This window comes from Pogona vitticeps, chromosome 8 (assembly GCF_051106095.1).
Source record: "Pogona vitticeps strain Pit_001003342236 chromosome 8, PviZW2.1, whole genome shotgun sequence".
Lineage (NCBI taxonomy): Eukaryota > Metazoa > Chordata > Lepidosauria > Squamata > Agamidae > Pogona > Pogona vitticeps.
In genome coordinates this window covers 20248811-20264755 of record NC_135790.1, presented here as the reverse complement: position 1 = coordinate 20264755, position 15945 = coordinate 20248811, and the positions used below count along the sequence as shown (strand labels likewise).

The following is a 15945-nucleotide window of genomic DNA, read 5'->3' as shown; positions in this document are numbered from 1 at the left end:
TTTTGCACTGCATCACACACTTATACTGGAAAGGTGCGGTAGTCAGGAAAGCCAGCCAGGAGAAACTTGACTATTTCCTTAAGGAGTTGCCTTAGTCAAGCTAGTATCAGCCTTCACAGGCCAGATGCATTATTGGAGGTGAGGAGATAAGGCCCTGAATAGGGATGAACATTAGCAGAATTAGCCACATTTTCAAGAGAGTAAATGAAAAAGACCCTGACAGCAAAGGCCAGAATTACATTATCTTAGGTAAAGGTTCCCCTTGACTTTTTTTTTTTAGTCCAGTCATGTCTGACTCTAGGGGGCGGTGCTCATCCCGTTTTTCAAGCCGTAGAGCCAGCGCCTGTCCGAAGACAGTTTCTATTATCACGTGGCCAGCGTGACTAGGGAACGCCGCTTTACCTTCCCACCGAGGTGGTACCTGTTTATCTACTCACATTTGCATGCTTTCGAACTGCTAGGTTGGTGAGGAGCTGGGACAAAGCGACGGGAGCTCACTCCATCATGTGGATTCAATCTTACCACTGCTGATCTTCTGACTCTGCAGCACAGGCTTCTGCGGTTTAGCCCGTAGCGCCACCACGTCCCCTTACATTATCTTAAGCTCGCTCTTATTCACAAATTGGGAGGTCAGCACTCTCTGTGGGTCTAGTCATTATTCATTCCCATTAGATCACCTTCACAACAGGAAGCAGGCAGAGGCGAGGTCATCAGCAGTCCATTTGTCAAAAGTTCTGGGTTTCTATACAGATAGCACAGAACAGCAAGCAAGATGTGAACTTCCATGTTGTCTCCCTCAAGGACTTTGCTGACAACACACAAAGAATTTATCACTTCCAGCCTGGCCTTTATCTGATGTCTAGCTGTTTCCAAAGAGCACTAAGAGAGCTTTGAAATGCTGGTTGTGCTCTTGCTCTAATATTTTCACCCTGTGCCTGCCCTTGGGACACATGAGATTCACATCTATTGATATTTCTTGATCTTCTCATAGTTTCCTGCTGAGTGTGCTGATTCAAGTAGCATCTTGAACAACATTGAGCATTGGGGCACTGAATTTCCCTTCCAAGCCACCCTGTCTTGGCTCCATAAGGTCTTCTTCCTCTTCTGAAGCCAAATCATCAGGATAAAGCCTGGCAAACTCAAAGACCAGCCTTCTTAGGTGCTTACTCTATAAAGGAGAGTTAAATTTTTCCTGATATTCAGCCTAAATCTGACTTCCTGTAGCTTGAACCCATTGTTACGTGGCCTTATTTTGGGATGATCAAGAACAGATCATGCCTCTCCTCTGTGTTTAACACCTTCCATGCATTTGAAGAGTGCTATCCTATCTCCCCTCAAGGAGCCCAGTTCTTTCAGTCTTTCCTCATAGAGGATGATCCAAAGATGATCCAGCCCCCTGATCATCTTTGTTGCCCTCCTCTGAACTTGTGCAAGAAAGGTCTCCATAAAGTGAAATTTCATGAAAAGCTAGTGGCATGGTGAAAAGTGGTTGCTGATGTATTCATAGCATCTTAGCAGAGCAGTAGGGACGTGGTGGCACTGTGGGCTAAACCGCAGAAGCCTGTGCTGCAGGGTCAGAAGACCAAGCAGTCGTAAGATTGAATCCTTGCGACGGAGTGAGCGCCCATCGCTTGTCCCAGCTCCCGCCAACCTAGCGGTTCGAAAGCATGCAAATCCAAGTAGATCAATAGGGACCGTGTCTAAGTCGCATCGGCCATGTGACCACGGAAGATTGTCTTTGGACAAAACGCTGGCTCTATGGCTTGGAAACGGGGATGAGCACCGCCCCCTAGAGTCAAACAGGAGTGGACAAAAATTGTCAAGGGGAACCTTTACCTTTACCTTTTTAGCAGAGCAGTATATTGATGGAATTGCTAAAAGCACATAGTTAGGAATGTAGTAAGTAGCTGGGAAGTTGCCTTTTTGGCCTACAGTTCTCAAGACATCCCTGCCACCAGGGCCACTCAAGTATTCTGAGAGCTGTAGTTCCAAAATTTAATGTGTCTGCATGAGATGATCCAGACACCTTTTCATTTTGAAAATATATATATATATTGGTACTTGCATGTTCTTGGAGGAATATCATAGATCTAGCAAAGGAAAGTAAGTGTAGTTTTGAAGGTGGGCATCTTCAAATAGTCAGTGGAGACCTTCCGTGAAATTCCATCACAGCTTTTATTATTGTCAAGTATAGAAGCTTACGCCTTGCCTCAGTTCCCCGCCTGTAGAATGGCAACAGAAGCCATGAACTTAACAGACCACTTCTTGAGCATGACAGAAATGTCAAAACGTCCTTTGTAAATCTTTTTCTTTTTTACAAAAAAGTGTGTTATCCCTCCACAGGATACCAGTATTTCTGTTCCATCCTTACCCACCATTTTACGTTTTCCTTACCAAGAACCAGTCAGGAATATGTGGCCACAGACCATGCTGTCCTCACTGGGTTGTCTACTTCTTTCTTACCTTTTAAAAATATTTTGACATTTTTTTCCAAACATGAGCCCCCCACAGCTGCCCCCCACAGGTTCCTTTTACATCTGTGTGCATAGAGGGCACAGTTTTGGCTACCTGTGTAATGACACTCCAAGCTTAACCAACAGGGAGAATGAAACGAAACTAAGGTGTGTCTCGAAATTATACCCAAAACTATTCATGCAATAATTATTACTTCAGCACCCAACTGTGTGTACATTCTGCGATATAAATATCCTGCGACCACATGATGTACAGAATACACTGGAGACAGATGGCTCCAGTTTAAGGGTGCGGAATCTGCTCCGGGTTTTAGTCCAAACTGTATATAAACTATCCATGGTGCTGAACTTATTTGAGGGACAGGGTGCAGCATCTCAGATGGCTGATGTAAATTTCAAGCTAAAACCTAGGATGGATCCATTGTGAATCCCCCCCCTCTCTTTTCTCTCTACTGTCAAATGAATTCCTTCCCTAATTGAGGACAGGACCCTATTGGTGGCCCTCATTCTTTACAGAAGCATTTAAGCAGCCTTCCTGGACCTGTTGATCTGTGGCTGAACTCAAATACAATGCTCATCATCCCCAGCTATCAAGGATAATGGCCTCATCTCCAAAGGCAGGAACCCCTCTCCCTTTCAGCATATGTGGATGGAAAGCACAATGGATAGGACCCCAGAAGCAAGAAAACTCAAAGTATGAGCCATCACACAGGAAGTTACATCGAATGCTTGGTTAAACATGGAAGATTCCCTCCCTCACCTCTCCCTGCCTCTCATTTTATTCAATACTTTGTGTCTACGATGCATTGAGTTAAAGAAGGAAAATATTTCCAGCTACATTCCTTTTACTGAACAGGGAGTTTGAAAAATACATACCCTCCCTCTGCCTAAAAAGAGGCATTCAGAACAAAACAAAAACAAAAATCAGTGAAGTTTCAATATTAATTACCATAATACTTCTTAGATAATACTTATTCATGTGTCCATGGATCTCAGACCGGTGAGTCAGTCCCTGTAGTAGCACCCTCCATTTTGGAGGGGGGAAAGCCCAAATATACGGAGGGGCCCATCTGAGTTGAGTAATACAGCTGGGAAGAAGTACATTGTCCTGTAGACTTCCATCCCCCACACTTCCCTGGTTGCCCCTCCGTGGTGCACCTGGATTTTCTATAGTTCGGTCAAGTCTCTGTGTTATAAGGACAAGCTGCCTTTCACATCCCCTGCCATCCCATTGGCTCCATTCAACTCAGCAGCCTCCTGACCTTCAACTGTGTTCCCCTCCTTCTCTGTTGTTCTCCCTTCCTCCTGTTCCTCTTCCGTCTTCTCCTCCTCTTCCTTCCTTTCATCCGATTCCCCCACAACTAACAGGTTAGCATTGGATGAGTGGCTGAGAAGCCGCCCTTCTTGCAAGGACTCCGCCAGCTCTTTGGCACAGCAGGAGGGCGTGTTGGTTTCATAGGTGCTGTGGAAGCTGTTGTAGTCGACTTCATAAAAGTCCTTCTCCAGAGTGAGGACCGGGGTGAAGCGGTGGCCCCAAAGCACTTCTGTGTCCATATATGAACTCCGAGCCTGACAAGTCATTCCTAGAGGAAAAGAAAGAGAGATGTCACAGAGATACGGAAAAGGAAGGGCTCTTCATGTCACTGTTATAGCTGGTTGACAATACTTTGGACGGTTGCGTCTCTGTCCTAGAGAATACTGGGATTTGCAGTTTAGGTTAGAAACCTCTGTCATGAAGCCCTAAGATCTCATCCAGAACAGTGACAAAAAATTCTAGGTTTTTCACCAAAATGCAAATCCCAGAATACCACATATGGAGCCAATTAGGGATGAGGTTTTCAGATTTCTTGGGCAACATAACCCATATTTCTCCATTCCGGGAGTTAACATAGCATCCTAGAATCATAGAAAAGTGAAGTTGGAAGGGGTCTACAAGGCCATCAAGTCCAACCCCCTGCTCAGTGCAGGGATACAATCAAAGCATATCTGCCAGGTGATGATCTAAGTTTTTCTTGAATGCCTCCAGGGTTGGAGCACTCACCAACTCCCGAGGTCACTGGTTCCACTGTCGTACTGCTCTAACAGTTGGGAAGTTTTTCCGGATATTCATCTGAAATCTGGCTTCCTTTAACTTGAGCCCATTGTTGCATGTCCTGCAATTTGGGATGGTCGAGAATAGATCTTGCCCCTCCTCTGTATGTGCAGTTCAGGGTAGAGGGAACAAAGATGCCAAGCCAGTTGGCCTAACCCCAGGAAACCTATTGCCACTCAGCTGAGATGCTGACAGAGACAGTGTCAGTGGGCACACCAGAACCAGCAACCTGTGAGATGCAAGGAAATTTGGGCAAGAGATAAGACTTGCTGCTCTCAGTGCAGGCATGCTAACCCTCCCTGCTGTGGATCTCACGATTCTGGTCAGTGGGGTTGACTCTGTGCAGTGGTACAAGACCCCTCCTGGTGAAGGTAACTGTGGGGATAGAGGACTCGGATTTAAGAAGTGGTTAAGAAACTAGCCCATGAGAGGTCAAAGAGTTTGTTTTGTCAATCTCAATTGATAATAAACCCTCATTGATTCAAGCACCAGTCTCCTCACAAGTGGGCCACACCCTCCAATGCTCACCGCCTTTTCTCCCCACTTTTTGAGGTTAAAAGCCATTTAGTGTTGCAGCCAGACCTGGAAGGAGACTTCCTTGACAAGCCACTTAAAAAAAAAAAGGATTCTAATGTCCAAACAAAAAGGACCTAATACTCAATGAACAAAGCTTGACTTCTGGCAGACATTTAAATAAAAAGAGAAGAAGGTGGATGAGAGTGAGGCAACACTTCAAAGAATAATTTTGAAAGCAGACAGTGCTTTGGGCCAAGTATTTAAATTGCCAAGTCTCTTCCCCATCCATGTTCAGCTTTGCTACTCAATCCTAAAGGCACTCATGGATTGCTTTCTATATTTAATAAGTAGCCTGGCTCTTTCCTCACAAGCAAACACTTTAGCATCCACTCTGCTCAAGGAAATTACAGTGATCTGTGGTTCTCAAATGCATGTGCAAGGAAAGGGCAACAGGAGGTGGCTCCTTCTTTTACACCAGGTACCCCAAGGCCATCTATTTATCCATATAGCCAAAGATCTCTAACAAGGATAGAAAAAGTGTGATCATCCATATAGTGTTAGATTACAGGGTTGTTACTCTTTTAATTCCTCATGACTGGCTCAGCTGGCTAGAGTTAATGGGTGTTTCACCCCAGAGCCATCTATATCCTATCCCTAGTTGATAAAGAGACACCTTTGTTGTTGTTTAGTTGTTTAGTCGTGTCCGACTCTTCGTGACCCCATGAACCGGAGCATGCCAGGCCCTCCTGTCTTCCACTGCCTCCCGGAGTTGGGTCAAATTCATGTTGGTTGCTTCGATGACGCTGTCCAATCATCTCATCCTCTGTCGTCCCCTTCTCCTCCTGCCTTCATGCTTTCCCAACATTAAGGTCTTTTCCAAGGAGTCTTCTCTTCTCATGAGATGGCCAAAGTATTGGAGCCTCAGCTTCAGGATCTGTCCTTCCAGTGAGCACTCAGGGTTGATTTCCTTCAGAATGGATTTGTTCTCACACAGCTGGACACGCACAGGTACATTAGGACACCTGTGTGTTCACTCCAAGAGAGCTGTGGTTTCACTTGAATGGAACACATGCTAATGTATTGACCTACGGGAAGACCACCAGTTTGCTTATTACGTAGAATCCCTGCTGGAGGGGGAATATATGAACATGAAAACATGGTAAGATCTTTATATTGAATCACACTGTCAGTCCATCTAATCTGCTGTTGTCGCTTCTGACCGGCCATATGTATATATGTATATCTGTGAAGATTCTCAGTCATCCAGGTGAGATTATCTGGAAGTTGAGTCATGGCAACTGGACTTCTTTCTTATTAGGTTGAAATGTTTTGGTACTCATCCAGGTAGCTTCTTAAATTCTTCTCAGACTGAAGAAGCTACTTGGATGAGTAGCAAAACTCTAAGAAAGAGGTACTGTTGCTATGACTCAACTTCCAGATATGTATATGTATGTGTAGACATGATTCTTTGGGAAAGACTAGAATATATTTGCATAATGAAGCATAGTAAAGCATTCTGACCAATCAGAATGTGTCTAGCATCAGCCAGATAGCTCTGTAAAGGAAGTGGCAGTCTCTTATATAGAGCTGAGAGGGCTAGTTTGGGGCAAATAGATAGTAGGATACAGTCTGTCAGATAGGTATGCTACAGATGATAGTTGATAGGGTCAAATATGTGAGTGCAATCCAGTAGGGATTTTTTGGTGATTCGACACCCCTGGGGGAAAGGAAGCCTTAGGGAGCTGTGGAACATGGAGGTACAGGGGAGGAAATCTTCCATTCATGTAAATAAAAAATTCCCTTTGCCCTACTGTGATCTCATCTGACTTCCACGGTGCAATCTTACATGGACAGGATTTTAGCAATTCTTTTGCATATTCCAAAAACGAAGTCTCAGGAGGACAGCAGGAAAGAAAGCACTGTGTACAGAATGAAGAAGAAAAAAGATCATTTTTTTCTTTTCTCCTCCTTCTCCTTCTCCTTCTCCTTCTCTTTCTTCTTCTTCTTCTTCTTCTTCTTCTTCTTGAAACAGGACAGGGTGGTAGTGGGGATGTATTTCCTACCGGCTGTTGGAAAAAAAAACTTCTGTTACAGTAGGCTTCTGAGCAGACAGTATTAACAAGAACAGTGTTAGTCAGCATTCTGGCTTTGTAGAAAATGCCAGAATCAGGAAGTCCAGAAGCATCTACTGATAAAAAGAAGAGAGGAAATCCAGAATGTTCCAAATGGGATAAGTGGGCCTTGTTCGTGAAACAGCAGGCTTGGCTGGGATTTCAGTATCTTCTTCTCCGTGGGTCAAGGGAAAAAAATCCTGATTCCGGTACAACTGTGTGAATAACATCCTTGCCTTGGCGAGATTGGTGTAATTTGAGCTGATCAAAATTGGCCCTGTCACAAGACACAGTGTGGTAACTGTCTCAGGCAGCAGACGCTGTGGGGGAGGCAATGGCAGCAGCTCCCTTTTCTTGGAGAACAGGATGATGTAGGCCATGTCGTCTGGCCCAGCTTTTGCCGTGCTAGAGGTGGGCAGACTTTGGGCTTGGCTGGCGCTAGTTTAATATTCAGTAGAATCCTAACTGACTGGAGCACATTCAAAATAATGGCTGACGCAGGCCGACATAACTGGAGAATGAAGGGACACGGTGTCTCTAAGTATATGCATAGCCCAAGGATCAGTACAAGTCCACAAGTCATTCCACACAAAATGTATTCAACCTAATTTGTCTTCGTGTGCATCTCTCTCTCTCTCTCTCTCTCTCTCTCTCTCTCTCTCTGTGCATGTAGCTATTTGATATAGTCAAGACAATTAAGAGTAAGGGTCAAACAAGACAACACACCTATCAAGTATTTTTGCAGAGATATTCTTCCAAACAGTGACAGATGCTCATTTCCCATAGCATGCAATGTCCCTTGACTCTGTAATTTATATTCAGCGATGATTTGCTTTGTGATTGGTTACTGGAGGGCAAACACATGCTTACTTTGCAAGTCTGATTGTTGAGGCACATAGCTCTGAGGACAGCCCATTGTGGGAGCCAAAACTGGTTAATTGGGGGAATCAATGATACCCCCCAACTCTTGCCAATCTTCTGCAGATCATGCAGAGATTGATCAATCATAACCTACCTTCTATCCACCTCCACCTTATTAAAGCCTGCTCAAAAGCACTATTGTTGCTTGTTTGAGCCAGTTACCTGAGCCAAGGATTGAACTCAGGTGATGAGCAGAGTCTTGACTGCAATACTACAGTTTTATCACTGTGTCACGGGGTCCTTCTATAAGCAAATAAACAAATAAAGTATCGTGATCTTGGAATTCCTTGTCATCACATTCATAAAACACATACATGCCCACACAGACACAGCCAGGCATAATGACTGACACCTTTCTAATGATCAGAGTCAGCACAATCTATTTTGATGGTTTTAACAGAGTAGCAGGAAACAGCTTGTATCCCATAAGTGAGAGTGAGACTCTCGGGGACCCAGGCAAAAAGGGTCTAGAGTACATTGCCACAAAATAAAGGAAAAGCATTTCAAAAACAGAGACATATAAAAATCGCACAATTTAAATATGTGTGCAATTTGGCATTGGTAGCCAAGAGAGGGCCACCCTTGGCACAAAATGGCAAGAAACACAGGTTCTGAGTGGCAGCATGGGAGATGAGACTCTGGCCAGAATCCTACTGGAAATGTACATGTGCCTAAGTCACGCTGTGTTAAGTGGCAGCAGCATTTTGCTGCTAATTAATGAGGTGCTGGCTGTGCTCCTGGTCATGCATCCAAATGAATGTGTGTTCTAGAGCACAACTGGCACTCTGTTCATTTGTGCTACCATAACTCATGTGATTTAACTTATGCAAAGGCCAATGTCCAATAGGATTCTGGCCACTGTTTCTTTGGCTGTGTTTTTCTCTATAGTGTGCCAGCTTGAAAGGATCATAAGCAGCATGAGAACAAGATAATATTTCGCTCCAGCTGATGCTTTAAATTACATCTTAATGTATCTGGGACTTCTCATCCTGTGACAGACCTCTCTGCCTTCTGTGTAGCTATATTGCCCCAGATTAAAAACAAATATATCCCAGGGCCAAACTCCACGAGGCAGTGGAAGACAGGAGGGCCTGGCATGCTCTGGTCCATGGGGTCACAAAGAGTTGGACACGACTTAACGACTAAACAACAACAAATATCCCAGGGGAAAGAAAAGTTCCTTTGCCTTCCCAATATGAAAAAAAGCTCAGACATTCAGACAGGGAAGCTCTGTTTGTTGAATGATCCTGGGAACATATCATGTACCTAAGGGAGAACCTTTCCAGTCTGGAACCCCACCAAAGATTCGCTGTTCTCCTCTGCTGTAAATATTCAATTAAGGCAGGAACAATGGAAAGCTTTCACCGAGCAAATGCTGCCTGTTTCATCGGCTTCCTGCCGAAATTGCTTTCCTCCACTAGCCCCAAGGGTACACAAGCTCAACACAACCGAAGCAATGTGTAATTGCTCCGTAATGCCATTCAGATAGTCCTTTTTAGCACCGTGTGCATTGGAGTTAATCGTTCAGGGATTGCACTGCTTGGCAACCCTGACGTCCCTAGGAAAAGGGATGGCTGCCATGTCCTCGTCGGCTTCAGACTTCATTAAGAGCCTGGGCTTGGCGGAAGCAGCCAACGCAGCACAGATCAACCCACAAATGCATTTCTCATTTTCCTGGTTAATTATTCCAAAAGGAAGGGAGTGCGGGAGGGCATGAAACAGGGACGCTGAGTTCTGTTTGGTTCAGAGGGGAAATCTTGAGATTTGATGTTTGTGTGCAGCATGGCCTCCATAGGTGGATTCCACCCTCCCCCCCCAAAAAAATGATGCAAAACCCACTCAGCAGTAATAGACCAGAGGCCCTGAGGGTCAGTAGTGATGCAAAGGCTTCTCCTGCAGGGATGCTTTTGAAATGATGCTCACAGGGTGTACGTGCGATGTTGACTTCACAATACATGCCAACACCCACAGGGGGATGAATCAGATGCCTGAAACGTCCATGTGAATATTAACTGTTTCATCCTAATAATTTAGCCATCTCTGATATGCTGCCTTATATCATAGTGATAGTATATCTCCCTTGTGATCTTTCCACCATTTGTATCGATGCTGTTCCTGACTTTGATTTCCTCCAGGTATATTTAATCAAGATAGAGAAAGGAAGATAATTTCCAGGTACCTTTCCTGAATCCATTGCATCCTCCAGATGCATCAGAAGACCACAATCCTTAGCCAAGATACCTTATATACTGTATGTTCTTGTACCAAAAACTGCACACCAACCAGCTTCACATTCATTTCTTCATTTTCTATGCAGTTCCTTTACTTACTATATCTTTAACTTACATTTTATGTAATGAGAATGGGTGGCCTACTAGTACCCCTCCCCCACCCAATAATCCTGTGAAGTCAGCCAGATGGAGGGAGGAAAATAATGTATCTGAGATTGTTGAGTCAGGTTTGTGCTAAGATCTGGCCCCAAGCTAGCTGGGCTGCTGTCTACTAAACAGTGTTAGGTATGTATTAGAAAATTGGCCTGGGAGTTGGGAAATTCTGGTTCTCGTCTCCAGCGAGTCACTAGATGTACTGGCCAGTCCCTTTCTCTTAACCTAATCTACTACTACAGATTGTTGTGGCTCTCTTCTGTCTCATCTGCTTGTCATAAAGACAATTTTATTTGAGAGGATTTTTTTAAATCCACTGAACCAAATACAGGTAAGTTCATTCATTCGCTGTTTTCTACCACTCTTTTAGATGCTGTGCGATGTTCATGGTGTGTTTGACAGGTGAGCATACAATCACCCTTGTTCCATTGTTGCATCTCCTTTTGTGCATACAGGCACAGAAAACCGATGTAGGATGCAACGCTCCACACCAGCAGGGGTTGGTGACTCTAGTGCCCAACAGTGAATATGAAGTTTGGAGGAACTGTACAACGTGCTGAACGGATTTGGGGACTCAAGTTCAGAACCATGGAGAGCTCATAGGCTGGAACTGAAAGCTGATTTACTCCCACATGATGTAGCGTATTTATATGGCACTTTTTGCCTGATATGCTACATAGTAAGGATGTAGCTCATCATCATCATTCTACAATGAACAGAGAAGGGCAGATATCTATGCTACAACAGTACAATTCAAATTAAATGATTCAGAAATAGATTTATGGAACCCTACAGTGCTTGCACATGAGTAAATGTGCTGGAGATTGGAGTCCATCCATCCATCCATCCATCCATCCATCCATCCATCCATCCATCCATCCATCCATCCATCCATCCATCCATCCATCCATCCATCCATCCATGTAGGGATTTCATTAAAAACTTTACCACTGTGTAAAACCTCTTTCTGTCCAGATACACACTGCAACATTTTTAAAAGAAAAGTTCTGGAGCCCTTTAAGTGAGAGATTACTTTTCTTACATGGAGGAATTACACGGCAGATGAAAGAGAGTTTTTTCACTGAAAGCATGGGGGAATGGACAGTGTGGGTTAGTCTGAGGAGAAGAGGGAAAATCATAAATATTCCAACCATCATTTCTCTAATTAGGGAGTTATATGCCCTTCATTAGCATCAAAGCCAGCAAAGTATGATTTTTTGAATGGTTGTAGAAATTAGTACCCCATTTGCACTAATTAATCTAACTAAAACCTTGGTTGCTGGAGAAGTCAATAGTGTCCCCCTTCTCACTTCAAAAAGATGTTAGAACACCCTTTGTGCTCAGTTTCTTATTAATTCCGCACATTTTGTCTGTGGGAAAACTCGTCCTTACACAGGTCACTTTGATTTCCATGCTAGAGGAAAGAGGCTAGGTTTCTACCTTTGCTGAATGCTCTCAAGACTTGAATATAGCCCCAGGATTGGTTCACTTAAAGGAACACATGAGTCAGAATTAGCACTCATGGGTGGATGGGGAGGAGAGAGATTAGGTTCTGCTGTGCACAAAGTTAAGAGAAGCAGGGTAAAAACTTTTCTTCTTAAAAATAAGCAGTAATAGTTTATGAAAACAAAGGAAGCTCTACAACATGACTATTCTACAGTACATCCCCGGTTGTCATCATGAGCCACATTCCATGCCCTATGGTTTTCAAGGCTATAAGCCAGAAACATGGTCATGGTGATGTCACAGAGACAGGGCAGGCAGAGTTGGGAGGGAGAGCATACATAAGTGCTCCTGGGCCAGCTGATTGTTGAAATGAGCACAAGAAGAATCCAGCTAAACAGGCTCAGGATCTGGGGAACGTCTCCTTAACCAGGCAACAGGGCAAGCCGAGCGAGGCTTGTTGGAGGAGGCTAGCCAGATGGAAAAATGTGCTGCCATTCCTGCTAGAGCTCTTATGCACTCTTCTCTACAGCACACACATCTAGCGGGGAGTTTTTCCAGGTGTCACATAGTTTCCAGGACTTGCAGAAAGCTCATTGCCAGCCACATGAAGAGCTTTTCCTCCTAGCACTGTGTCACTGTGGCCAGGACTGAACTCAACACTGATCCAAAAGAAGGCTCTCAAGTTATGATGCTGGTGCTTCACTCCCCGCCTTGCTCCAGAAGGCGGGAGAGTGCAAGGCCTCTCCCTCTCAGTTTGATCCCCAGCCCTCCTCTCTTTTTCCTGGCCTCTAGTTGCACTGCAATTACACAAGTGCAACAAACATAAAAGCATTGTTGGCACTGAGCCAGGAAGCCCCAATTTTTCATCTGGGAACATACAAAGATGGACATCCAAGCTTTAAGACATTTCACAAATAAAAATAATATGTTCTCATCCTTCAGGATTTCTCACCCTGAGATTTGTCTCCCACCCAGGGAAATGGAGAAATAGAGGAATTCCAGGAGGCTTGAGAACACTACTAGTGATGAAATTTAAAGAATGAAAGAGCTGGGGTTGCTTTTAAGACTGTGGCCAAGAGTGGACTAGCTAAGATGTTGTATGGGACATTTTACACCAAACAAAAACAGCCAAATATCCAAACCAAACTATAATGCTGTGACTCCTTAAAGGTTAGTAATTTTTATTGGGCATAAGCTTTCATGGACTGCATGGGAAATAAAGTTTATGCTGCTCTATTTAAGGTGCTACAAAACACAATGTTGGTTTTGCTGGAATATCAGCTGCCCTTACACAATTTCTGCAACATCAATCTGAAGAGGTTTCCAAGCTCTTGTAAGAGATTTGGATTTCTGCTTCACAAGTTTTATTTTCACCTTTAAATGTTAAGAAAGAAGCCCTGTAATTCTTTCATCCTCAAGTCAATAAACAAACAGCACCCCTTCTCCGGATACTGTCCTAAAAATAGATTTGCACAGCTGTTGATCATCCTGATGGATAGTGGTTTAGGCAATTGGCTGTGGAGCCAGAGGTTGTGAGTTCAATTCCCCACTGGGCCTCCTTGACGCAGGATGGACTTGATAACCCATCACCTCATCATCATCCTCATCCTAAAAAAAAAAACTTTATTTCACTGCATATAAAAAAGCAGCAATATAATCAGTGTTTTAGGATCAGGATGGACTCGAGAGGTGGTCGGGTGTAAATCCCTGCTCACTGCAGTATCTGCAGTAAAAATGAATCAGTGCCTCCCATTTTCTAATGCATTGCAAACTTTTGAAAGTGCATTTCTTCCATAATCCTCATAACAGCCCTTTAAAGAAAAGTAGGTCATGATTATGAGCCTAATATTGCAGATGGGCAAGGATCTGCAATAGAAGAGGGGAAATCTGCTTGCCTAAAGGCCATCTAGTGAGTTCGTAGCAGAGCAGAAATTTGAATGGATGATTCAGAGCTCAGCGGTGACGTAACAGAGTCAGGGCTTTCAGGATCAAAGCCCTGGGGTGTTTTGGTTAATGGGAACAGCGACATCGTCCATCACACCCACTTTCCCTGTTCTTTCTGACCTCACATGCAACCCTCACACAATCGTTAAAGGGGAACGAATTTTCCTAAGGCAGAATCATTTTTGCGTGGCTTCATCCTGAATAAGGAATGGAGAGCCATTATCTTTACAAAAGAGCTGTACCTCATGTAAATGAAAACTGTTAGAACTTGTTCATTGACGCAGGCCACACAGATACCTGCGTTTTTGGTTTTCATTCTAAGTGTGGCTGTCATGTAGTGTGTCTGCAGTTCAAAATTCACCACAACACCATTCAGACATAGCAAATAGCTCAGTGACCTTAGCTAAACACTCATCTGCTTTCTGCCCAGCCTCTCCTAGCCAGTTGTTTAACTCTAGCTAACAAACTGGTTGTTACAACTTAAAGGTACCAAAAATGAAGGGATCTCCAAGCCCCACTCGGCTCAGATCATAACTGGCTTGCAAACTCAGGAACCTGACTCATAGACTTATCTTGTTTGGGCTGATCAATCAGGCCAGTATTTTAAAAAGATGCTGGAATGTAGTTTGGATTCAGTTCTCAATTAATTCTGTGTCTTTCTTTTGAAGGAATCCTTGTTTGTGCACAAAGCTTGCTTTGTGTGCTCGGTCTCAAACAAACCAACTCTTGCTGTGACACCAGAGGATTTGCTCTTAAAAGCAAGACACCATAGTTCTATAGGAAAGGAACAAAACCCAAAATCCACAGGTGGACAAGGCTTTCATGATAATTGACTATAGTTATGTTAGCAGGGACGTGGTGGCACTGAGGGTTAAAGCTGCAGAAGCTTCTGTGCTGCAATGTCAGAAGACCAGCCATCGTAAGATCAAATCCACATGATGGAGTGAGCTCCCATCGCTTGTCCCAGCTCCCGCCAACCTAGCAGTTCAAAAGCATGTAAAAATGTGAGTAGATAAATAGGTGCCACCTCAGTGGGAAGCTCACAGTGTTCCATGTCTAGTCGCACTGGCCACGTGACAGAAACTTGCGGACAAACGCTGGCTCTATGGCTTGGCACCATCCCCTAGGGTCGGACGCAACTGGACTAAATGTCAAGGGGAGCCTTTACCTTTACCTATGTTAGCATCTAGCCTGATGAAGAACTCTGGAGAACATGAACGCTTGCACCTTTTCTTCCTTTATATAATTGATTCTGACAAAAGTAAGCCCCACAGATGGATTTTAGATTTTGAGCATATTTAGCCAAGCTTATGGAAATGTAACAAAAATCCCTGGGAGACCAGAGTGAAAAAGCCATAAATGTCCCAGACATCTGCATGTCTAAGTGATTCCAATTAACAACAATGCACAAGAATTCCCAAAATGGACAGTTTATGGGGTGGGGTGGATCCCTCTTTCTGTCCCAGCTAATTCTATGATGTTCTTGACATAACTGATTACACAAGATAATTAAAATAACTTTCTGCAACTGGACACCCTCAAGATGACTTTCATTATGTCTCAGAGCATCCAGACTTCCATGGCTGCTGATTGGGTTTGGAGACCAACTCTTCTAGAGGGAGCCAAACTGGGAAAGACTGAGCAAAGGTATAATAAGTTTGGTGAATATGTCTGCATTGCAAAACACTGAGCCAGGTTGGGTGTTCATGGATATTTCCTCGTATAAAAACAAAGCATTCTAATGAACCGTTCTAGTCCTCATGAAGAAAAAAAAGACTGAAAGGGAATACACCCATCTGGGCCCATCCCATCCATCATGTGCTTATAGTCCACCACCATGCCATTCTCCATGAACTGGGTGGAGACAGGTTCATAGTGGGGAGTTTTGTTTACACATGTAGTTATACTGCTGTATTTAAAAACAAGTAATCGTAACCACAGTCACCTCTGCAAGGTTTTGAACATTTAAATCAGGCGAACAAAAGCAACAACTGCAATAACATAAATGTAGGCCAAACTAGATTTCACATAAATATATGTCCCTTATTTTCTGGAAT

The 15945-nt window shown here is 43.8% G+C and overlaps 1 protein-coding gene across 4 annotated transcripts in view; it reads right to left on the bottom strand.

Moving 5' to 3' along the window:
* Positions 1-2156: 2156 nt before the first annotated feature.
* KCNJ5 (potassium inwardly rectifying channel subfamily J member 5) overlaps positions 2157-15945 on the bottom strand; it is a 51510-nt gene continuing 37721 nt past the window's right edge. For 2 of the 4 annotated variants that reach the window (XM_020808919.3, XM_078379826.1), the window contains one exon: positions 2157-4057. In XM_020808919.3, coding sequence (XP_020664578.3) covers positions 3666-4057 — 392 coding nt within the window. In that variant the 3' untranslated portion in view covers positions 2157-3665. Of the gene's footprint in view, positions 4058-4560; positions 7149-15945 lie in introns of those variants that run through there. The other 2 variants (XR_013538322.1, XM_072979024.2) reach the window with 2 other exon arrangements.